The sequence below is a fragment of the Phasianus colchicus genome, chromosome 1, assembly GCF_987193195.1.
Source record: "Phasianus colchicus chromosome 1, bPhaCol1.hap1.1, whole genome shotgun sequence".
Classification (NCBI taxonomy): domain Eukaryota; kingdom Metazoa; phylum Chordata; class Aves; order Galliformes; family Phasianidae; genus Phasianus; species Phasianus colchicus.
In genome coordinates this window covers 48392544-48417608 of record NC_143436.1, presented here as the reverse complement: position 1 = coordinate 48417608, position 25065 = coordinate 48392544, and the positions used below count along the sequence as shown (strand labels likewise).

The following is a 25065-nucleotide window of genomic DNA, read 5'->3' as shown; positions in this document are numbered from 1 at the left end:
CAGTGGATCACACTGCTTTAATTATCTGTATTTTAAATAAGGATCATAATAAGCGCGTTTACAAATTATTTTCTTAAACAGTTCAGTTTGCAAACACAGAAACACAAACCACTCTGATTTGGGGGAAGAGAAGAGAAGAGAAGAGAAGAGAAGAGAAGAGAAGAGAAGAGAAGAGAAGAGAAGAGAAGAGAAGAGAAGAGAAGAGAAGAGAAGAGAAGAGAAGAGAAGAGAAGAGAAGAGAAGAGAAGAGAAGAGGAATAGCAGTGTGTTTTTTTTTTTCACGAAGAGAACGTGATACTAACACCCTGCTGCAGAAACTGACTTCAGGCATTCTTCTTTAATTAACACGGGTGGGACGCGAAAGATCCCCTTTAGCATGATAAGAATCCCCATTCTTGAACGAGGAAATGAATGAAGTAAAGCTGACTTCATTATTTACATTATACGAAGGAATCCGGAAACGCAGCACGCGATACGGCGCTCTCCGAGCGTCCGCAGGAGCCGCGCCGCCCCGCGCGCTTGGCCGCCCTCCCGCGGGCAGCGGGACGATCGTAGCCGAGCCTCGGCCTTCCCCTTCCCGCAGCCGGCGGGCGGCCGCGCGGCGCCTACAACTCCCGTCAGGCCGCGGCGTAGGCTCTAGGCCCCGCCGCACGGCGGCTTCCGGCTGCCGCTGCCGGCGTGAAGCGGCGTTCGCCGACCCTCACAAACACCGGGGTGGGAGCGGGGTGCGGCTGCGGGACCTCGCCCCGTTCGGCAGGGAGGAGAGCGGAGCGGAGCGGCGCTCCCCCGCTCCCCGGAGGCGCCGCCGCGGGCAGCCCCGCTCGCCGTGGGCCTTCTTCTGGTGCGGCGGCGGCGGCCCGCGCCTCCTCTCGCCAAGATGGCGGCGCCGTTGGCGGTAAATTCGGGTAAGAGGAACCCGCGCGGCCCCTCCTCGCCCTTCTGGGCGGCGGCGCCGAGCGCGGCTTTCTCAGGAGAGAGACCGCGTTCCGCCCGCCCCGCGCCGGCCGGGAAAGAACAGCGGAGCACCCGGATCTCGGGACCGCCGGGCGTGGGGAGGGAGGGCTCCGTGCGGGCCTGGCACCGGCCGTCAGGGCTGCGGAAGGTGCGAGCTGCCGCCCTGCACGGGTGCTGCTGAGAGCGGCCGCTCGGGCTGTGGTAACTCAGTGAGTCCGTACTGCGCTCTTACTGCGTGTAATAAAATGCAAAAAATAGCAGCAAACCAAGCAAACGAAAACAACCGAACCGAAACCGATCTTTGAGTGGTGCTGTGTGGAGCCGGGAGTTGGACTTGGTGATCCTTACGGGTCTCTTCCAGCTCAGGATGTTCTGTGGTTCTTTGTCATCTGGTCCCGCACCTCCCCTCTGCACTCTGAAGCAGGGCCAGCGCAGTGCAGTGGCCCGAGGCTTTATCCAAATGAGTTTTGGGCATTTCTGAGGATGGGGATTCTCCTAGAGAACGCTCTGGGCCTCTGCTCAAACGTTTGACAGCCCTCGTGGTAATTTTATTTCATGACAGCTAATTCTTCTTCTGGATTCTCTCTCTATTTTCTGTGCCCAGTGCCACTAGGTAGTTGAAGAGAACAAGCTGCTGTTTCCCCATTAGCCTTTTATTTTTAAGACTGAACAGTAGCAGTTCTTTCAGCCTTCTCCTCATTCCTTATGTTCTCTGCCTGCCTACTTCATTGTCTTGCTTGCTTGCTTGCTCTGGGAAGCCCAAAACTCAGCACAGTACTGGAGCAGTGCTGTCTCAGAGATCACTTCTGTGCACTGCTGGCTGCCATTCTGTTAACGCAGCTCAGTGTGCAGAGGCTGCCCCTTCTGTGAGGATGTTCAGCTTCTTGTCTGTCAGGACACGTGGGTGCTTTACTCTAAAGTTGCCTTCTCCAGCCTGTATTGTTGCATAGTTATTCACACTCAGGTGCAGGACTTTGCTTTTGCTAGTCTTGAACTGGAGTAAAATGGAGAGCACGAAGACATTCTGAAAAGCAGTTGTGACTATGACTAGTAGAATGTGGGTATGGCCAGAAAGTAGTGTATGTCATAGTGAGGCAGCTCATACAGCTGCTAATACAGCAGCCTACAGATTTTAAATGCTCATCTCCCACATCCAGCAAGGAATCAACTTACATAAAGGGTGTCTTGATCTAAATGAAACAATTGCACCCTGTGCCCCACCTCATAAAATGTTAATAAAACAGTCTTCATCTAAGGGTGGAGGAAGGGTGATTATTCCTACAAGCCCCCAGAGTCTGTGTTAAAGTGAAAATGGTATAATTCAAGTGGGACTAGAGTTTCTTGCTATGTAATTTATACAACTAATTCTTTAGCCTTACAGGTAAAAGAAAATAGATGTAGAAGGTAGAAACTTGTACACGAAGACAAGATAAAAATTAAGCCAGATGTAGCATTAGAGCTAATGGCAATTTTGCCTAAGATTATAATATGTTGTTTGTGAGTACAGACCTAGCAGGGACATATCTATAGCTTCACAGAAAGTTCAGGCATAAGCATCAGCAACTGTTGTCAAAAGAAGCAGCCCAGCTTGTTCTTGCATACCCTGGTAGGATGGGCAGTCCTTCTAAAGCTGGAATAACAGACATAACATAAGTGGCAAAAGTCAGCATGGTCACTAAATGAAGGAAAATGACCCAGCTGATTTCCATCCTGGTTGCTTGTTCCTTTCTCTGCACATCTTTGTGCTTGTATAGTTTATGCCCGTCACAGAGCAAACTGGGTTATAGATGTGATCACGCTTTTGGCAGTGGCTTGTGTATAGAATCTGAAGCTTACATGATTACAGATGATCCTTAACAAGGGAATCACTTTGGTACTTATTGTAATGTGGGCCTTATAATCTTTTTTCTCTCTCTCTCTCTCTTTTTTTTTTTTTTTTTAGTGGGCTGTTAATTCTAGGTAGCAGTTGTCACTGTACATGGTGATGCTGCCAGAAGTCTGAGAAATAGGTTGGCATACTGTTTTCATGAGACCTGAAGCAAATGGGGAAACTTTTAATGTAATCTTCATACTGCAAACTTTGGTTTGTGAATGATGCTGCTTGTAGTGAGTACTGACAGCTGTAGTATTGAATTCGGCTTTGGAGTATGCAAAGGAAACTCTTTTTTGGTATTGAGGAGGAGGAGAGATTCTGGAATAGGGTCAGACTTGACTTAAATTTGTGATTGCTGGCTTCCAGAAATAACCTAGTCTCTTCTCAGTGTACTGAGGTAATTATTTGTGCTAATCTTTTTCTATTAAAGCAAATTCACGTCTTTAAGAAACTGATGCAGAATGATAACAGCAAATGTGTTATGAATCCAAAGTAATTTTTTTTTTTTTAATTAGATTGAGAAGGGTGAACAAATGTAAAAGCATCTTTAGGTTTATGATTTTTATCATTTATATAACATTGCCTTTATACTTATGGTTTTGGTTTCTAATATACATTTTATTCTGCATAGTCTGATGATGCATCATGTTCATTGATGATTGCACAATTGTTCATAGTCTCTCTTATTGGGTATTTCATTGTTTTGGCCGTTCTACCAAAAACAGAAAGCAGGAAGCCTGCCTTACTAAATTTCATTCAGCTTCAAGGTCTGCTGCTCAGTTTGTACTTATTCTTTAATCTTACTGAAGTGTGTTGGATTTCTTAGGTATATAAGGATACAAGGTGATGATTTTCAGCCCTGAAACTTACCTGCTTGCATCATCTTTTCTGTTTCTCTAAATCGATTAGATTTTATACTAGATGATTGTTGTTTTGTGTAGGTAGAAAGGGAAAATATATTTTGCTTGATGTGTGTAACAATCCATACTTGTCAAGCATGGACTGTCACTATAAAAAGCCTATTGAAAACACTATATGAATAATTGCTTCTTCTTTTTCCTATTTCAGATGCTTTTTTTTGTTGTTGTTGTTTTATTTCTTTCTATTTTTAAACATTTCTATTTTTATTTCTTTCTATATTTTTTTCCTTTTAGCTGCCAGCTTGTGGGGTCCATATAAGGACATATGGCAGACTGTAATGAATGCCATTTGGAAAAGGCAACCTGAAGCTATTCATCGCCTCGACCAGGTGTTAAAGAAACACAGATCTGACTTCATTTCTCTCTTCAGAAACCCGGTACTGGACTAATGCTCTTGCAGAATGATTTGGAGAACTGATGATTTACTGTTTTGTGTTGTTGGACTGTGTACTATTTAGGCACTGACTATGCCTTTTATTCTACATTTTTACAGTACATTACACAAATGTCTTACAGAAATCTTCTTCTGTTGTATGAAGAGAAATGGCTTGAAAAATACGTGTTATTTTGCCTCTTGTAGAGGATAATTGTAACATTTTTCCTCTGATTACTTGAATGTTTTGAAAGGAGCAGTAAGAGCATCTGATTATCCATCGGTTCAGTGTTGCATTTTCCCGAGTACTCTTATTTGTCTGAAATGAAGCACAAAACTATTTCTTCTGGCTTTGGTCCATGCTCGTGCTTCAGTCAGTTAGATAAATGAGCCTACTGAACAGGTAAACGTATGAGTTTACGCAATATAGAAAATAAATTGCTCAGAGTGTGAGATGATTTGAAAAATTTCACTGCTTCTTGGCTAATGGATCACAAAGTAATAGCTATAAATATCTTCTATTGTTACTTCTGTAGTAGTGTGTAGCTTTACAAGAGTGGTAGATCAGAAAATTGAACAGTGAGATATAGAGATTTGTCAGCATATTGGAGTGTCTGAATTTAAGAGAAAAAATTATGATGTAGAAAATACTGATCTGGAGAAAAGCAGCAGTTCTGATCAACATTCCTGGTATCTTTCATTGAACTGATATTCATTTCTGTAGAGAATTTTATCAAAATTTAATTTTCAGCGCCGTTATTTTCAGTAAATTAATGCTGATTGTATAATACTGTTTTTGATATGTTCTCACAACAAGACCATTACTGTGCAAGTGTAAAGCATTTTTAGGATGCCTTTGGTATCTTTGTGTTTAGGAATGCTGCCTTTGTTTTTAAGATGACAATCTAACTTGTCAGAACTGCATTTGTGAGGAAGGATTAATGTATAAAGCTTCATTTGATTTTTCATCTTGCCATTTTGAATAACTTCCGATGCTTGTTTCTCTTCCAGCCAAAGAATGTTCAGCAGCATGAGAAAGTTCAGAAAGCAAGTACAGAAGGTGTTGCTATCCAGGGTCAGCAGGGAACCAGGCTTTTGCCAGAACAACTCATCAGAGAAGCCTTTATCCTCAGTGACCTCTTTGATATCGGAGAGTTGGCAGCTGTTGAGCTTCTTCTAGCTGGTGAGAAGGGAAAATATTTAAGAGCTGGACAAAGGCAGCTTCAATAGCGTCTTCCTTTTTATCTTAAATGTATGCTTAACATGAATGGATGATTCTGTCAAGGCCTGACTTTCCTAACATCTAGAATGGTCTTAAAAGGAACTCTACTACCTGCTATCATTTAATATGAAGGAAATGTCCTGAACTTTTATGTTTATGTCTTATGCAGATTTTGCAAAAAGGAGTAACATGAGTTTTTAAAATAATTTATTTCTCTATCACTGAATTTAAGCATAGTTTTAAAATAAATAGTTTAAAAATAGACGTTGGTTCTGGAAATTATGTATTAGTTACATATTAATATGTAGCTGTATTTAGTTATAATCTAATAAATGATTAATAAGGGATGTATTCTGGAAAGAGTCTTCCACATAGAGAATTGATTTCAATGTTATTAAAATATAATATCTTAGGTATCATTATTAGTTACTGTTTATCATTAACTTTTTTTCAAATTGATAAGGAAATGGCTTGCTAGTTTTGTCATGTTTGGAAAGACACCTTGAAGCCAGTCTCAATTTCTATTTGGAACTTGTTTGTTTTTATGTAAATTCAGGCAGAAAATTTCATTTTGAACAACAAAAAAAAATTTTTCTGATAATTAGCTTGAACTGGTTCTTAAGATAGGCAGATGTTGCAAATACCATTTGAACTAAGTTATTTATGGACTTGCACTTCTACTCTTAAGTTTGTGGAATTTTTAATAGTTGAATATGAGTTTCAATATCATCCAAAAACCTATGATTTCTTGGAGACACCTGAAACAAATCGAAGTGATGGTGAGTAACAATGGTTGCTTTGAATGCTATGTTTATGTTTCAATTAGAAATAAAGTGATATAAAGCTATTATCAAAATATGTATTCTCAAATTTCCTTGGATATTCTGTGCATTTTCATTCAATAGGAGAACACCAGCAACCTCATTTTCCTGGCCTTACAAGAGGTCTTGTGGCTGTGCTGTTGTACTGGGATGGAAAAAGATGCATAGCTAATTCACTACGAACCCTCATCCAGTCACGCCAAGGCAAGACTTGGACATTGGAACTCAGGTCTGTATTAGGGTTAGCTACTTTTAATGCTTTTAAAACGATTTAGACTTGTGGGAATGCAGATATTCTCAGGTTTGTCTTACTTAGAACCTAATGCTATTGCTTTCGTGTTAAACATAATGTTCTCTGTCTTAGTAATACATTTAACAGATTATGAGGATACCCATTTTATTTTCAGTTCTTTCATACTGCTTCAGCTTTTAGCAGTGTTTTGCTTCAGACACCCTCCCAGTCAGTGCTGTTCAAACTAGCGATAATTACTCAGTATTTGAGAGACTGAATTTCTGCCTGTGCTGTGTTCTTACTTCCCACATCCCACAAAACAGAGAATTGTGCTCCTGCCTCTACTTAAAATAGATGCACTGTCTACTGGCAAGCATAATGTTTTTTTGACTAAAACCATTATTCACTCTTTAGTTCCAGTGCACAGTGATTGCTTAAATACAGAAAGATTAAAATAATGTGTTATGGCATAAACTTAAATTCTGCAACTTAAGAGAAAGTATTGCTTTAAAACAAATTCTGCTGCTTCTGTAGGGTGTATATAATTGGACAAATGCATTTGCTAGTGAGAAAGAGGCTGTGAGCTTATGAATTATGTACATCTTATATAAAATACTTTCACCTTTTGATAGAAATCTTAACCTACGTAATCCATGTTGTACTCTCTTTGTATTCCGTGTTCTTGAACCTAGTTCCTACAGACTTTGTATCCATTCAGCATGTTTTGAGAGAGCGTTGCTTACTCACCAGTGATGCACGTTTGATTATTGTACATATATAATGTAGGTGTACATTTTATGTCAGCTAGCATATGCAGTTGATGGCATTCATTGTTTTAGAATTCCTCTGTGACTGAGAATAATATGATTAATTGTTAAATTTATGTTCTCTCTGTTATAGTCAAGAGCTAGTGTCCATGACAACACGCTTTACAGATGACCTAATGGAGCAGGGTTTGACTCAGAAAATCCTCACGCTTGTGTCTCAAATTGATTTAAACAATGAATTTGATAAACTCCAGAGGGAGCGAGGATTGGGCAGTGAGAAACATCGCAAAGAGGTAAAGAGGGGACTGGCTGTAATTATTCTTCCAAATGACTGCATGGGGCAAAATGTGGTTAGATCACAAAGAGATAAAGATTGATATTTTTTTTTTCTCCCTACTTTCTGGTTTCTTTTCTCTACCTTTGGAAGCATGGTTAGTGTTTGAGACACAGAGGTAACTACTCACACTCTATCACTGTGTAATCCAGATTACTACCAGCATTTCTGTTTATGTGTTGCTCCTTTTTGTTAGGACACACATTGTCTTTACTGAAGGAGAGAATTAAGGACTGCATAGAAGTAAATGTAATATTTATACGTAGTGTAATTTTTCTTTTGCTATTTTATTCTTAAGAGTGTAAATTTAACCATCTGCTTTCATCACCACCATTACCACCACCATAAAAAAATAGGAGTGGAATAGAATAAAAATAGAGAAATAAATTTCACAAATGATTAAAACGGAATGAAACCAGGTCTAGTCGGGCAAATAATTCATTTTTTTAATTATCCATTTGTGTTATTGTGATCAGAAGCATCTCAAATTGTAAGCATTAAAAACTGCTTGAAAACCAGTTCTCATTTTTGTACTCCTTGGAATTACTTGAGACTACAACTAGCGGTAGTGTATTTGCAATAGGAAGATTCCAGACATTTAAATATTTTATTTCCTGCTCTTTCTGATATGTGATGTATCTAAAAATTATGATGTAATCAGTTAATTTATTTTCTGCCAAGTAACCAGTTTTACATTTTTGCTACTTATGTAGAAACTGTGCAAAGAATTTCCTTGTAGTTTTCTGTATGTACTGTGTTTATTGCTATAAAAATTCTGTGTAGATTCATGTCTCTGGACTTTGACTGTCATGCTGGTTTGCATATTGTCATAATCAGAGATATCGTGTCACACCTTACATGAAATGACAGGAAATATGAAGGCATTTAACAGGAAAAAATGTTCCTTTTGCTGTTTGACAAGGAAAAAAATCAGCATTTTCTGCTGTTTTTCGAGTTGTTTTTCACTTACTCTAGTCATAATAATTGACTGCAAAAGTCAAATTGAATGTGTTGCTAGTACATTTATATACTCTTTATTTCTTTTGAAAAGGTTTCTGACCTCATCAAAGAGTGCCGACAGTCCTTGGCTGAAAGTCTCTTTGTCTGGACCTGCCAGTCACCTCTGAGTAAGGATGACACTCTAATCCTAATAAGTTACTTGGAGAAAGTAACAGTAGAAGCTGATGGCTCATTGGACAGCGTCAACTTGTCTCTTCTCATGGCGCTCCTCTACTGCTTTGATGTCAGCTTTCTGGAACAAGGCACAGAGGATCGTGAAGGTAATGCTGACAGATTTCTTTCTCAGGGAAGTTATGCTGTGCAGATGGATACATTGTTATTTAACCAGGTTTGTTATTTGTTGATAACAGATTGGTAGAATTTTGCATGTTTGTCTCCATGTTCATGAGGTGATGGTGTTGCAATTGTGGCTTTGTTTTTCTTCAAGATCTGATGCACCGGCTCCCTCTATTAGCAGAAAGACAGTACATAGCAACAATACACACTCGTCTTCAGGAGTCTCAGCCTTGGAAACTACCAGGTTTACAAGCAACTGTTAGATTAGCCTGGGCACTGGCTTTACGAGGAATATCCCAGTTATCTGATGTGACAGGTAAATTACCCCAAAGTGCAGCCACTGCACTTCATTATTCTGAACTTGCAAGTCAAAGTATGTTGACTTTTTGAAGCATTGGTATTTACTTTTGTGATAAAGCTACTGTTGACACTCCTTCAAAGCTTTCTCAGTACGTGCATTTGGTTGTTGAGAATTAAATTGCTCTGATATGTACACTGATTTAGAAATCATTAGTCATTAGACATTAATATTGTATAGTATCTCATTGAAGAGAAAGGGATTTTAATACATTGAAAAATGTGAAAAATTGCATCTTATCTGCTTTAATATAACTTGAACACTGAAATTAAAAATAGATTCATGTTTATGACTTTTTGCCTCTGGAGATATTAAACCTCAGTATCTTAAGAGGACAGATCTCTTTTTTTTTCCTGTACTTCACAAGCTGTCCATGCTCCCTACTAAGTCAGAATTTGTCTTCTACAGAATATTTGTTAAAGAAATTGTAAACATTGTAATTTTTATTGAATTAAGATAGGTTTGTGCTTCTTAGTTCACAGCCTTAGTTTTGGTCAGGTAAACGCATTATGCTCTTTATCTTACTTCCAGAAGAAAATTGAAACTACTACCCTACATTAAATTGTCTTTTCTAGTCTAGAGTTTTCCTGTACAGTGAAAAAAAAAGACCTAGTGGATAGAAGCGTGCTGATTTCTTTTTCAGACAGATATTCTGAAATATGTTAGTTTGTTAACAGATAGTTGTGATTTTTTTGTGTGTGTGTATTATAATTGATTTTTTTTTTCAATTGCTCAGCTCTTGCAGAATTCACTGAGGCAGATGAAGCCATGGCAGAGCTAGCAGTTGCTGATAATGTCTTTCTGTTCCTCACGGAATCTGTGGTGGGATCTGAAAATTTCTACCAGGAGGAGTTTTACATTCGCAAGATTCATAACCTTGTCACAGACTTCCTTGCGCTCATGCCAATGAAAGTAAGCTTTTTTCTGTGAATAGCAGTTCTTGAGGAATGTGGACATGTCTTCTATAGTTCAAAACTTAGGTCGAAAAATGTAGGAAATCTGATATCAGCCTTCGAATGCTGCAGTTCAAAACTCTTTTATGGAATCCGTAACATTTGGAATTTGTTTTCCACAGTGAACCATTTTAAAAACCATGTTTTATTTCAGTGTGGTGAGATTTGCAAAACAAGCTATTGTGGTGGCTGTGGTTTGGTTTCATTTTAAATGCTCAGAATCTAAATGAATTCTGAGGTTGTTGGCAATATGTGTACTTTTTATCTTTTTTTTCTCTTCAGATACAGGCAGTAGTATAACCTCAAAGAACTGGCTGTTTTTGTCCTTCATTGTTTATTTCATTCTTTTACTGACAAACTTTTGCAAGTTTAAATGCTCTTTCTTTCAGTACCATCAGTTGTTGGTAGAAGAGCTAGAAGAAGAAATGCTGCAAAAGGGGTTTTAAAAAGTTTAAAGCAATGACAACAATTTTATTTGTGTAAGAGCTCATATCTGGGCATGGAAAATTAAAATTTTATGAAAATGCTTTTATTTAATTGATAGAATCTTTATTTTGTGACCTTCATTGTGTTGAGCTGTAACTGGAGTTGCAAATAATTACTTTTTTCAATGAGGGAAAAGAAGGAGGATTTTAAAATACATTTTGTTCTCGTTCTGCCAGTTTACAATGAACAATATTGGCAGGAAAACATTATTTGAGCCTTGAGAATCTCTGAGTGCACATATAATCATGCTGGAGATAGCTTTTATCTTCAATCCTAATTTATAATCTGTTGGTTTTATATGTTGTTTTCTGAAGCTGTCTGTTTAACTCACAGGATATCCATAGAATAAATATAATTTCATTTCAAGCAAATTTTTGTAGATAACTTTAGCACTGTACTTCTGCTGCAGTGGTTGCCTGCATACAAAACTTACTGCATTGTAACAGACTTTGGACTTTGAAGGCTGCCTACAGTGCTGTCTCCTGTAATATGGAAGCAGTAGCTCTTAGGAATATTTTGAATAGATGAGCAGTATGTGGGGTGTATTTTATGAAAGTTCCTTGAACAATCAGGTGCTAACACGTTTGAATCTGGGAACTTTTTTATGATGGCTTTTCTTTTTTATGAGGTAGTTCTGAGGATAGTGTTGCTTCACCAGAGATGAACTATTGTACCAAATTTCATGAAAGAGATATAGGCACATTATTTGAATGAAGGTGGAAGAGCTGGAGACTGACTTAGGCTCAAGTTGCTGACTTCATAGATGCGCATCTGACCCTGTTTCCAGTATCCCAGAGAGCTGCATGAAAACCCCAAGGCTGTTCGTTGGTTTGTTGTTATGTCTCTCTTTGTTGCACAATGGGATGGCAGGCTCTAGGAAGAATATTTCAGTTTTTTGTTTTTATTTGGTTTAGACCTGTGGTTTGTTGCACTTAACGCCTAATTATGAAGAGAGATTCTTCACTAGAAATAGGATTTTGTAAGAAGTCCATGGTCAAAAGTCTGAACACTGGCTCATATTCCTGCTTGACAGAGGCCAGTGCCAGTTGTTTTAGAGGAAAAAATCATTGGCAAGCAATTAGAATGTAGGTGTAGAAAGGATTCTTTTGTTCAGCTACAATTATTCAGTACTTAGCTTACAAGTTATTTCTACTGAGGCTCAATTTTTAGGAAAATAGAAATGTTTGCTTTGCAGGATCCCTTTTCTATTAAGGTATTTATAATCTTTGTTTAGTTTTATTTAAATCTGTAACTTGACATTTTATTATATCTTCTGTATAGTTCTAGTACATTTGCTGCTTGTCAGTGATGGTTGACGAAATCTTTTGGTTGACTGCATTACACTTATAATTTTTCTTTTTTCTTTTTTTTTTTTAAGTAACTGGTATTTTTGGCACCCAGAATTTTGCAGGACTGACTAAAAGACTTTTTTTTTTTCCCTCATTGCTTCATTTTTTTTTTTATAGTAATGCTATTAGTTCTTATAGATAATATTCCTAGATCCAAATTTTTTTGAAAGATAAACTAGCTGTATTTAGAAGTAGTCTTAAACTGCTAAGAAAGGTGCAGTCCAGAGATCTTTCTATAGAAGACATTATTTCCTGGTATTTTCCAATACCCTTCACTCCTTTTGGATCACAGCCAAACATTCTTTGAAATCTAGCTTACTTTAGCTTTCTCTCAAAATTTAAAAAAAAAAAAAAAAAGGATTTACCTTTTACAGCCAAACCAGGGGATCTGGTGAAGTCAGGGCCTTGGCAGTAAAGAAGTGACGGAACAAATCTTTGAATGTAGGCTGTGTAATAAATAAATAAATGAAATTTTAAAATTTGCTTATTTCTGCAATTGTATCTCGTTCTTAGCTAAATACAGAATGGTATTTTTCTCCAATTCTTAAATTGCATAGGTGAAGCAGCTGAGAAACCGTGCTGATGAAGATGCTCGCATGATCCACATGAGTATTCAGATGGGAAACGATCCCCCTATTTCTCTTCGGAGAGATCTGGAGCATTTAATGCTTCTAGTAAGCCCTATTTTCTTTTAAACTATCATAGGAAAAAAAGTTGCACTTTCCTTATTCATTAGAAAGCCTGTATTTGAATGATAAACTTCAGTGCTGGGTCTTGCTCTCTTTGGATTGAATTTTTTTTCTTACATAAGCATTGACACTTGCTATAAGTTTCTGTGGAAAGAATGCACTGCCTTGGCTTGTGATGTTGAAGCATCAGTTCTTTCCTGTTCAGTGAGTAAATACTGCATTGTTTCTCCTGCTGGAAAAATTACTGAGCTATTGTTATTGTAGAAAATGTTACATATCTATAATTTAAATTATAGCAAGATTCCTTAACATAACTGTTTTCTTAAACATAATATATATTATATTATAGATAATTATAATGTGATATATTATAAACACATTATTTTAATGTCACTTCGAAACAACCTTTATTCTTAAAATTCTTATTTTAAGAATAAAGAAAAGAATTTAAGTTCTAAACACCTGTGTATATAGATGCCTTACTGTTCACCCAATGTTTGATCTTTCTGTAATTCTTCACAATTTTATGTAGTAAATAGGGAGAAAACTGGTTCTTTTTCCCCATTATTGCCAATTAATCTGATAATGATTTAAATAATTCTTTCCTATGTGTGATTTGTAATATTTGTAATGAGACTTTTGAAAGACTATTTTATATTTGCTGTAGAGTAGGTTAGGCAAGGTGACCCCAGTAAGTCCAATGCAGAATTGCAAATTCCATCATTTCCCTTGTTATGACCTATTTTGGAAAAAAGGTCTTTTTATTTCTCTCCTATTTTTTTAATAGAAGAAAGAAAACAGTCTGTATGTTTAGTTAAACATTAGTTATTAAAGTTGCCTCATGACACTTAAAAAGATCAGAAAGAAATTTTAAACTTAGTGACTGTGTTTTCTATTTTCTGTTCATTTATAATTTAAAAACATGTATGTATTTCCCACTAAGTAGCATGCAGATGTACAAGTGTGCAGTTTTAAATATAGCAGTCTTTAACATAGGGACTGCTTGTCTTTTGTAAGGGAGCCCTTTAGGCTGTTGGGCATTGAAAGAAATGGTTTTAGTGAAATATTTTCTTGAGTAGCTCTGAGGTGTGGAGTAAAGCTATATGAAGAGCTAGAAGTGAAAATTATCTGAGAAATTGTATGTTCCTTTAATAGTTAAAATTTGTGATCCTGATACCAACTAGTATGTTGATAAATCAATACAGCAAGATACGCAAATGGTTGCTTAAGGTGAAATGCCACTCTTTTGTTAGCAGTACTTTCATCTGTAGGAATTAGATAGAAAGTATCAAAGCTATGAAAGCTTAACATGTATGCTTTTTAATTTCTCTGGCTGTCATCTGTTCTTATACTATTGTTTAACAGCTGTCATTCTTCAGAGATTTTTAAGAAATGAAACATCGGGTGTGGAATGCTTTGTGTTGCAGATGTGTTTAGCTTACGTAGAAGCAGTACTCATAGAAATAATCTTCTCATCTTTATACAGTTAATGCTTTTTGTCATCCTCCTTTCTCTGACAGATTGCTGAATTGTATAGGAAAGACCCCTTTAATTTGGAACTTGCCCTTGAATACTGGTGTCCATCGGAGCCTTTGCAGACATCTACCATCATGGGCTCATATCTTGGAGTAGCTCATCAGCGACCTCCTCAGCGCCAGGTTATCTGCATTTATCAGTTTTACATTTTTTAAGTGGAAAAACATTATTTTCTTTAGTATTTACAGTTAACTTCAAATTAAAGTAATAATAGTTGCAAGCTGAAGCAATACAATAGTGTGAGTTAAAAAAAAAAAAAAAAAAAAAGTTTGTTATCCTTATTACCCAATTACTGCTAGCTACTAAGAAGGCATTATCATCTTTTCTCCCCGGCTTATCTGCATATGTCTTGTTCTGCAGGATATGGTTATTGTTGCTTACTCTAAAATGAGCTACTGCAAGTCACTCATGGTTGTCAAAACATTTAGTAAGAGAGAATCTAATTAACCTCTTTAAAACTTTAGTTCTATTGCAGTTTTCTGTCTTGTGTTTTCTGTCTGATGACCTCTTCATACATTTTGGTGTAATCCCCCATCCCCTATGATTACTTTAGAATCTGTTTTCTCACTCTGCCTGCTTACTGTTTTCCTAAAATACTCAGGGTTTTTTTTGGTTTTGTTTTTTTTTTAACACTGATATTTATTTGTTCTAGGTTGTATTGTCAAAGTTTGTTAGGCAAATGGGAGATCTTCTTCCCTCCACAATTTACATCCCATACTTGAAAATGCTGCGGGGACTGGCCAGTGGGCCTCAGTGTGCTCATTACTGCTTTAGTTTGCTGAAAGTCAATGGCAGTAGTCATGGTAAGAAAAATGACACTTCAGCTCCTTCTTATCTCTTTTTCCTTCTAATGTAATAAAAAATGAGACTCATGTGAAATGAACTATGGCTTTATGCTTTGCATTATTAGTACACAGATGAAATTGGAATGCTTTGCTTGAAAATGTAATTCAGGGGAAAAAAAAAACTGATTAAATAATTAAGTGTCTGAGTACCTTAGCAACTAAATTGCTTAACCAAGCAGTGCATTTTAAAAAGGCATGTCTTACAACAAGATGGAGAATATTAGTGTAGCTCAAGGTGAAATATAAAATAGGTAATATCTTCAACATAAGTTAGATATATTTTAAATGTAGCTATCTTTCCCAAAGGTTTGTTTTGTTTTGTTTTACAGAAGCATTTTGAGAAATACTACATGTATAAGAAATTGTAACAGAACAGATTTTTTTGTATTTCGCATTGGTCAAATTGGAAAAATACTTCCAAGTAGTACTACAAACATTCTGATCAATAAAATAGAAAACTTGCTTCCACTGGCTTTTTGTATTAGCACTTTCATGTCTTTCTTGTCAAAGAAGCAAAGTGACTTCCAGCAAAACAACAGAACCATTCCAGAAACAATAGTTTTCCTTTGAACTTTATTGTTGAGTCAAGATAAGAAAGTTTTCCTTTTAAATTTAACTACCTTCCTGGTTGGACTGTGAATGAGTTAAAAAAAAAAAGAAATCTTGACACCTTTTTGTCATTTTTCTAGCGGAAAACATCCAAGGAGCAGGTGGCAGCCCTGTCTCCTGGGAGCATTTTTTCCACTCTTTGATGCTTTATCATGAACACTTAAGGAAAGACTTGCCAAGTGCAGACAGCGTTCAGTATCGTCACCTGCCTCTCCGAGGAATCACACAGAAAGAGCAGGATGGGCTAATTGCCTTTTTACAGCTGACCACTGTTATAGTAAATTGGGTAAGTGACATTTTATTTGTTATTCTTTAATGTATTGTTTTTTCATGAAGGTCATCCTTCAGCTGTGATGTTCACTTGATCAAAAAGATATTCAGGGCAAATGTACCTAGCAGCTCTTTTCATTTGATTAGGGAACTTCAAAAGTATGACAAATATGAAACATAACTTCTATGACCAAACACATTGCCAGTGTTACTGATTTTCTCTCTTCCCTGACACTTCACTGTCATGAAGATGTCCTTCAGAAGCGAGATGTATTCAGAAGAAATGCTTAGAGAGTAGGAAGGTTCTTTGATAAGGATTTTTAGAAAGCAAAAATAATAGAAGACTACATAGAAAGCAAAAATAATAGAAGACTACATAGAATTGGTAGAAACTTGGCAAGGAAACCAGTCTGCTCTGAAACTTGCCTGCAGAGTTAAATTTCAAATATCCCCAAACCAATAATGCAAAATGTGCCATGGAGTGGCCAGAAGTGGAAATCTAAGAAAACAAAACTGCAAAACAGGCTTTATATTGTGAATTATCTTTATAACTCATGATACTGTGGAATTCAGTTCTTTAATACCCACCAGAGTCTGCAGTTTAGAAGTTTGAAGAATATCAGTCTAAAAATTCTGTGATTTAGCAGGATGCCCACGATTTTAATGGCACAAACACAGGACAGATCAGTGAAACTAATTGGGCTTTTGAAAAATTATCTTTTTTGGTGCTGATGTTGAGATGTTCCTCCTGAAAGCCAAATTAGTTCATTGAAACCTACATTAACTGTCATGTCAGCATTGAATGAATGGGAAAAAAAATATTATCTTAGCACTAGCAAACCATAACCTAGGAAAACGTCTAAGGATGTGAGCAGTTATCATTTGATGAGACTAGAGGCTTGATCTTGCCCAGCGCTTCAGAGTGGATCAGAGTGTCTCAAATGAGCTTACAACAGTGATGATCCTTCTCTTAGACTTAAACTATTTCATGTAAGTTCCTAACGGATGTCCAAACAGAATTTAGGTACTTGTTTAGGATTAATTACATGTATGTTCTTCCACATATATGTGAAATGAAAGGAAAAGAAAGGCAATTGTAACAAACTTATAATGCACGTAAGTTTTCTTTATGGATAGCAACAATTTCAGTACAATTTTAGGAACAAATTGAATCATTACATTGGGCTTTTGTTGAATTAAAGTTGTTTGCATTGGAACAGTCTGCCATTCTTTTGATATTTTCTGTACCTGTGCAGTTATCATTGCTGTTACTGAAGTGTGAGTTAGAGATTATAAGTCATGAATAATCTTCAAAATTATAGCATGCAATTTTTTTTTTTTTTATGTTGAACTCTAGAGTGAGAATGCTCGCTTGGCTCTTTGTGAGCACCCTCAGTGGACACCAGTGGTGGTCATTCTGGGACTTCTGCAGTGCAGCATTCCTCCTGTTTTGAAAGCTGAGTTGTTAGAAACTCTTACTGCTTTTGGGAAATCTCCTGAAATAGCTGCTTCACTTTGGCAATCTCTGGAATACACACAGGTAATTTAGGATTTTCAGTGCTTATGACTATAGCATCCCAGTCTGATAAAATTATCAGTGTGTTCAAATGATGCATTTGTACCAATGATATTACATTTTCCACTAATTTCTCTTTTCCATTCTTGATTATCAGGTTTTTCACTTAGTTAATGCAGTTCATATTTTGAAACAAGTTTGAAAATGATGGTGTGGTTTTATGTCTTAGATCTCACTGGCTTTGTAAACTTTGTAACAGACAGTCCAGTATATTCAGTATATTCTTTCCCTCCCTGTTTGTCATTCATAATTAATGTTTTACAGGCTACGTATTTTTTCCCTTGTGTTTTTTTTTTTTAAATTATTTTTTTAAGAGTATGTGTAATATTCTGTGAGTGGTGTTCACAGAAAGAAGGAAAATTCCGCTTTCAGGAATTTCAGAGGAAAAGTTGATTGAAATTTACAGTGTGTGGTTGCTAACTTCCACAATTGGATGGCAAACGTCAGATGGATATTTAAAAAAAATAGTTTTTCCTTTTTCTCTTGATTTCAGAGAAAAAATGTGAATGTGACTCCTAACGAAGATTGATCTCAAATGAAAATATTTTCAGTCTTGTTAACTCAAAAAATCATAAGGAATGGAATTGCATTATAGTGTGCATTATAGATCAGACTCGTTTCTGTTTTGTTTGAAAGAACTTGAGGCATTTAACGACTGCTTACAAGGGTGCATAGTGATAGGACAAGGGGAATGGTTTTAAACTGAGACAGGAGAGGTTTAGGTTAGATATTGGGAGGAAGTTTTTCACACAGAGGGTGGAACAGGTTGCCCAAGGAGGCTGTGGATGCCCCATCCCTGGCGGCATTCAAGGCCAGGCTGGATGTGGCTCTGGGCAGCCTGGTCTGCTGGTCGGCGACCCTGCACATAGCAGGGGGTTGAAACTGGATGATCATTGTGGTCCTTTTCAACCCAGGCCATTCTGTGATTCAAGCTGTGACTGCTGGCTTATTGTTAATTGCTAATTGACAGGCACCGACAATCATGACATCTCATAGCAGTAGTATTTTAAATGCTCACCACCTCTGCTTCCTCATTTATTACATTCCCTAAAATATACTGCTGAAAGAGATAATAAGGAAAATCTCTTTTCTATGACTACTATTAGAAGAAAATTAATAAATTAGTGAAAGAACAACTTTTTTTTTTTTTTAATAAGCATGATGGAGATCTTTGGGGATGCAGAACTAGAAGTGTGTAAGTATATAATACCTAATTCAGCCTTTCAGACAGACAAAACTTAGCTTTTCAGTTTTTAAAAGGATGTAGAGAACTGCTTACAGCTACAAGGTGATGAGTACCTTTTACTACTGTTAAGAATGATGGAGAAATGCTTTGATGATGTGAAGCATATTGTTTATCTGTTTTCTTTTCTCTCTCTGTTTTGAAGATATTACAAACAGTGAGAACTCCAGGCCAGAGACAAGCAATTGGTATTGAGGTAAGAGTTTCTTTGTCCCTAGGCAGACTGTCTCATCTTCTGCATATGAGTACAGGGTAAATTTGGAGGAGGTTACAATTTCTGGAAGTTTTATACGTTTATGTGCAGCATTGTACTAGTAATAGAACATATGAACCTTCAAGTTCCTTATTGGCACTCATCTTAAGATTTTTTCTATATTTTAGTTATTTTTATTATATCTTAATACAATTCAGTTCCATTTTAATAAAATGGTAATTAAAAGCTAAGTGCAATTCTGAAGCATATCTCCAAATAACTCAGAAATGAATGAAGAGTGTGTTGCTAATTTAAACGACAGTATTTTTTAAATCTAATTTAAAATGATTTGCTTTTGCTTTGTTTGTGATGTTCTCTGGACAATAGTGCAGTGAAGTCAATTCACTGAAAATAGTTTTATAGTTGATGTCTTTATCTTATTTGTTCCCATGTATTCTTTCTCACTCAAAATCTTTGCTTTTCTGGTTTTGCTGTCCTCTTGGGAAGGTTGAACTGAATGAGATTGAATCCAGATGTGAGGAATATCCTTTAACCCGTGCCTTCTGTCGACTCATCAGCACGCTTGTAGAGAGTTCATTCCCCTCAAACTTGGGGGCAGGTCTCCGCCCACCAGGCTTTGATCCCTATCTCCAGTTCTTGAGGGACTCCGTGTTTCTTCGATTCCGCACCAGAGCTTACCGAAGAGCTGCTGAAAAAGTAATGTTTGCTTGAAATTCCTTTTTTTTCCCCTTTTTTTTTTAGGGTATACTGGTATATATCTAATTTAAAATGATTTGAAATTGATTACGAAGCTTAGGTCTGTTTGAAAAGCTGTGTTATATGCAAGTTTGACCCAGCAGAAGTAACTTGGGGCAGTTAATTCTGTAAACACATCACTTTTCAACTCATGTTATTAGAACTACTTCTAAGGAGCGTGTATAAACTACAAAAGTGTTGAAGATCTAGAAAAAGAGAACTCTAGAAAAAGACTGTATACCTACAGTCTGTTTATTACTTGTAGTTTTTAATACATTAGTATATGTAATATAGGAGAGAGGACAAATAGACAATAAATCTGTTTTAGTGTTCCATTTTACTTCAAAAAAGGAAGCTTGGCAGTTTAAATTATTTGTTGTGATGGATTAAGTGTTGTGGGATAGTGCTTTAGAATGAGACAGTCATGCTGTGTGTCTGATCAACTATGTCACTGTGTTCTGTTGTATTATTTGCATTCTGGATTTGTTGCTGCAGCATTAGTCATATTCTGTGTATGATTTTTCTTTATTTTGTGATTATCTATAGTGGGAAGTGGCTGAGGTGGTACTAGAGGTATTTTACAAATTGTTGCGGGACTACGAACCTCAACTTGAAGACTTCGTGGACCAATATGTGGAGTTACAAGGTTAATTTGTTCGTTCACTTATATTTGTTCTCTGACAAACAGAACTGTAAACTTTGTTTGCTCTCTTGCCTTTATCTTGTGATCTTGTTAATACAGCAAGTAAGCAGGCAAAAAGATAAGTCAGGGCAATAAGATATTAATTAGATTATTAATGGAAGACATTAAAAAATGTCCACATACTATGGGGAATTATACTCCTGATTCAGTAGAGCTTCATGTAAATTATTTCCAGCATCTCTAGCTCTGCCAGGAAGGTGACTTACATTTCTCTTGCATTGCTGATTTGGTTAAAACCCACATTTGATACTTGTGAAAAATAAAATCCAAAACTTCTTGGGGGGCTTGTTCCCCTGGATTTGTTTCTTTTGGACTTTATTTAAATCACAACTGTACTTAGGGTTAATTTAAATGTTTATTTTTAACCTAAAGGTTAATTTAAATTTTGTTTTTATTTTATTGAGGAACTTGATGCTTCAGACCAGCTGTTTTCTTATTTTTACATATGTTGTTGCAGCAGATAAGCAGGGATCTTAGACTGTAAGAAACAGTGGTTCAGTGGACCTTTTCAACATTGGTTTCTGAAATGTTTTTTTCCTCACGTTGGGTCTTCATGCAGGTTTTGGGAGATGTAAAGTTTTTTCTCAGTTACTTTTCAGTCTCACAAAACCATTTAACATAGCTCTAATGAAGTATAAAATCCCGTCGTTTATCTGACGGGATTCAAGGAAGATCAACTCAGGGAGAGTCTAACTGGTTAGAGTTGAAATCAAGCCATTAGATACTGAAGAGTAATGGTAATTGGCATTACTGCTCTTTACAAACTTTCTAAGCTACCTAGATGGCTTGTCTGTAAAGAAAAGCTCTGAAGACTTTTGCTGCTTCCAACAAACTGTGTTTTCTAGCTCAGGCTAGCTTGAGTAATAGAATTTTTTCTATTTTGTGTTTTTTTGTTTTTTCTTTTGCCTTTAGGAGATGAAATAATAGCATACAAACCACCTGGATTCAATTTGATGTATCATCTATTGAATGAGTCCCCAATGCTGGAACTGTCTCTGAGTTTGCTGGAGGAAGGGGTTAAGCAGCTGGATACTTATGCCCCATTTCCTGGTACGTGCCTAAAATTTATTTTCCATGTAAAATTGAAGTACATACTAAATGTTCTAAAGCTGATGTTGTATAACTTCAACTTGACTTTGTTTCTCTTCCGTATAGAAATTGTGTTTTGTGGGAAAGTTTCCTAGTAGTAAATAACTGATGGAATTCTTTCTTGGTGCAATACTTGGTGAATTACATTTATGAATGTGGCCTCTGTAACTGCTCCTTTCTTTTTCTTATTGTTCTTGTTTGTTTGTGCACTGCAGGGAAGAAGCATTTAGAGAAAGCAGTAGAGTATTGCCTTGCACTTCTAAACTTAACCCTACAGAAAGAGAATCTTTTTATGGATCTGTTACGGGAAAGCCACCTTTCCTTAATTGTCACACCACTGGAGCAGCTGCTTCAAGGAATCAATCCCCGCACCAAAAAGGCTGATCATGTGGTGAATATCGCTAGGTACGTTCAAAGTACTGAGAAGGGAGGAGTTTTGTAGGCATGGAAGTCATTGGATCCCTATCCTTTCATTTTGCCAGCTAGCGGTGCTTCTCAAGATTGGAATCTGCCTTTGTATTTTTTCTTTTTATTCTTTTTCCTCATAATTTCTTTCAGTTTGCCTTATATGCAGTGGTTCCCTGGCATATAATTTTCTGTTTGACACATACTTCGTATGGATGTCATAGAGTGGGAGACAACCAAAAGCTTCTTTTTGCTGTTGACCATTTATGTGTTTTATAGTATTGTCCATTAATTACTGTATTTAATGTGAAACAGTGATTTCTGCCATGAATTTACACACAAACCAACACTGAATAGTAGAACAGACTGCATAAAAAAGCAGTGAGATTCTGAGAAATCAGATTCTTTTTTTGTCTTTCTTTTGCCGTATTACTTTTGTTTTCACATAACAGTAGTTGATGAGTATCGAAAAAAAAGTGTGTCTTTAAAGATCCTTTTATTTTTTTTAAATCTTGCCTATTTTAGGAATAGGTAGCAGTTGAATTTAGATAGTCTTGGTGTTCAGTAATGCTCATTCCTGTGTGAGCTGAAGGTACTTTCCCCACATGTTTCATGTGAGTCTTTGACCAGATGCAGATATTGGATAAAAAGAATGATGAAACTTTTGGTAGCCATTATTAAGTTTGCATGTCAGCATATACTTTTGATGCAGTAGTGTTAAGTGCTTCAGTCATTACAGTAATCTTGTATTTTTGAAGGTATCTTTATCATGGAAACAGCAATCCTGAACTGGCTTTTGAAAGTGCGAAGATTTTGTGCTGCATTTCTTGTAATTCCAACATCCAGATAAAACTAGTTGGTGATTTCACACATGATCAGGTAAGCGTAAGTTTTGTTTGGATCTGGAATGACCAACTAGTGGAGAAATCCTAATGCTCTATAATGTTACTTTCAGAGCTTTATTTCTAGTTCAAATACATTGAAACAATCATAGAATAATTTGAGTTGGAAGGGACCCTTAATGATCATCTAGTCAAATTCTCCTGCAGTGAACAAGATCACCTGCAGCTAGATCAGGTTGCTCAGACTGGTCCAGCCTGATCTTGGACATCTCCAAGGATGGGGCATCCACCACGTCTCTGGGCAGCCTATGCCAGTGCCTCGCCATCCTAATTGTAAAAAAACTTTTTCATTATATCCAGTCTAAATCTACCCACTTTTAATTTGAAACCTTTTCCCCTTGTCCTATCACAACAGAAACTGCTAAAGAGTCTGCCTCTTCTTTCTTATAGCCCCTCTTTAGATGCTTAAAGGCCACTCTCATGTCTCACTTGAGCCTTCTTTTGTCCAGGGTGCACACCCCCAGCTCTCTCAGCCTGTCCTCACAGAGGAGCTGTTCCATCCTTTGGATAATTTCTGTGGCCCTCTTGTGGATGTGCTCTAACAGCTCCATGTTTCTCCTGTATTGTGGACTCCACTGTTTTGTCTTATCTCTGCCTCTGTCTCCAAAAAATCTTTTACTGTGGCACTGTAACTACTTCATTACTTGAAAAACTACTTCACTATTTGAAAAAAAAGCAATATCACACGTGTTTTGCAAAAAGAAAAAAGACAGTATTCTTAGAGATACTGAGACCTTTTCTTGACTTTGTAGTCTTCAGTTTCTGAGGATAATTTAGCATATGTAACGACAGATTTGTTTTTCTCAGTGCTCAGTGGCTACTTGCTAAGCTTAGCATGTACTCTTCATGCTTAGTAACCAGGTTACTAGGTTAATTTTTGTCAACAGCTTCTCTTGAGAGAATTGTTATTGTTTTTAATACTCTTAAAATCCCCTTCATTTCCATCTTTCTGTTGCTGAATGCAGAGTACTAGTCAGAAGCTGATGGCCGGGTTTGTGGAATGTTTGGACAATGAAGATGCAGAAGAATTAATTAATCCAGATGAAGGTATGTAAAAAAGGCTTCTTAAAAATGATTTACATTTGTCTTTGCACAGTATGAGATTAATGAAGGAAGAGGCTTCTAAGTCAGGAAAAAAACTTTTCTTACATTCTGTAGAGACAGACCCTTAACAGAATGAAAAACACCAATGTCTGGTTAACCTGTGTCCATTTTAAGCTGAACCTAATAGAAATTGAGTATGTTTTCAGAAGAGGATCATTTAACATGGCTCCGGATGTATTATTTAGAGTTTTATTAATAGTAATTTGAAAATTTGGTCTTGTATTTCTCTGCAGTAATATAAGCTGAATGCCTTAACTTTATTGCATTTAATCTGAAGGCTCTGAAAATTGTTCCATTAAATGCATTTATTTACTTCATTGCTCACTTGATCTTTTTTAATCAAGAACTGGAGCCTGAAAAGAAGCGGGCGCGAATCCATCATGAAACAAGGATCCATATTCTGAATCTCCTCATCACATCTCTTGAGTGTAGTCCTCCCAGCCTTGCTCTGTATCTCTTGGGTTATGAACTAAAGAAACCTGTCAGCACCACAAATCTGCAAGACCCAGGTATGAATAGAAGTTAGAGCATTTTTTCAGGTTTGGTACCACCAAGAGTACCTATTCGAAAATTTATGGGGAAAAGCAATTCCTCTAAATGTCAAGACTAAGAGAACAGGCCTTACTCTACCCCTCAAAAGCTGAATTAAAAGATAAATTGATACTCAGATGCAGCATTTAAACTGCAGAATTTGATCCTTTGTATAAATTTGCTTTGGAACAGATTCAAAATTAGAGCTTTGAGAAAAAATGTTAATTTAGAAGTGAAGCATTAATTTATTTACTGTTTCCATGCATTGTGGTTGTGTCAGCAGTGCGAAGAAATTCATTATGGGACCCAGAAAGTCCCTACATAAGACAACACTTAGAATTGTTACACAGCTTGAATACTACCCTGCCCCTCCTCTAAGATTAATTATTGAGTAGGAAAAACAGTCTTGCTGTTTAACAGTGCAGAAGAAAACTTGATAGAATATGTACGTTTTTCATTCTTTTGTGAATTCATTTATGCATATATACAAACTTTCAAAGCGACAGGAGGGGTATTTCAAATATTTCTTGAAGAGGTGTGAAAAATAGTGTGCCTTTATGGTGCAGAGGATAGGGCAGAGCCAGGACAGTGCATGAATGAGGTACGGGGTTGTTCCACAACACCTGATGCCATGCAGAAGGCTGTAAAGTTGTGGGTAGTTGGCTGGGGTGGATGG

The 25065-nt window shown here is 36.9% G+C and overlaps 1 protein-coding gene across 1 annotated transcript in view; it reads left to right on the top strand.

The window, feature by feature from the left end:
• Positions 1-657: 657 nt before the first annotated feature.
• NUP205 (nucleoporin 205) overlaps positions 658-25065 on the top strand; it is a 45477-nt gene continuing 21069 nt past the window's right edge. The window contains exons 1-21 of the mRNA XM_031600388.2: positions 658-905; positions 3982-4124; positions 5132-5303; positions 6248-6392; positions 7296-7455; positions 8548-8776; positions 8944-9108; positions 9887-10062; positions 12496-12612; positions 14148-14285; positions 14816-14966; positions 15698-15903; positions 17245-17427; positions 18852-18902; positions 19407-19616; positions 20202-20301; positions 21271-21408; positions 21663-21852; positions 22611-22731; positions 23720-23801; positions 24203-24367. Of these exons, the coding sequence (XP_031456248.1) occupies positions 878-905; positions 3982-4124; positions 5132-5303; positions 6248-6392; positions 7296-7455; positions 8548-8776; positions 8944-9108; positions 9887-10062; positions 12496-12612; positions 14148-14285; positions 14816-14966; positions 15698-15903; positions 17245-17427; positions 18852-18902; positions 19407-19616; positions 20202-20301; positions 21271-21408; positions 21663-21852; positions 22611-22731; positions 23720-23801; positions 24203-24367 (3070 nt within the window). The 5' untranslated portion in view covers positions 658-877. The remainder of the gene's footprint in view (positions 906-3981; positions 4125-5131; positions 5304-6247; positions 6393-7295; positions 7456-8547; positions 8777-8943; positions 9109-9886; positions 10063-12495; positions 12613-14147; positions 14286-14815; positions 14967-15697; positions 15904-17244; positions 17428-18851; positions 18903-19406; positions 19617-20201; positions 20302-21270; positions 21409-21662; positions 21853-22610; positions 22732-23719; positions 23802-24202; positions 24368-25065) is intronic.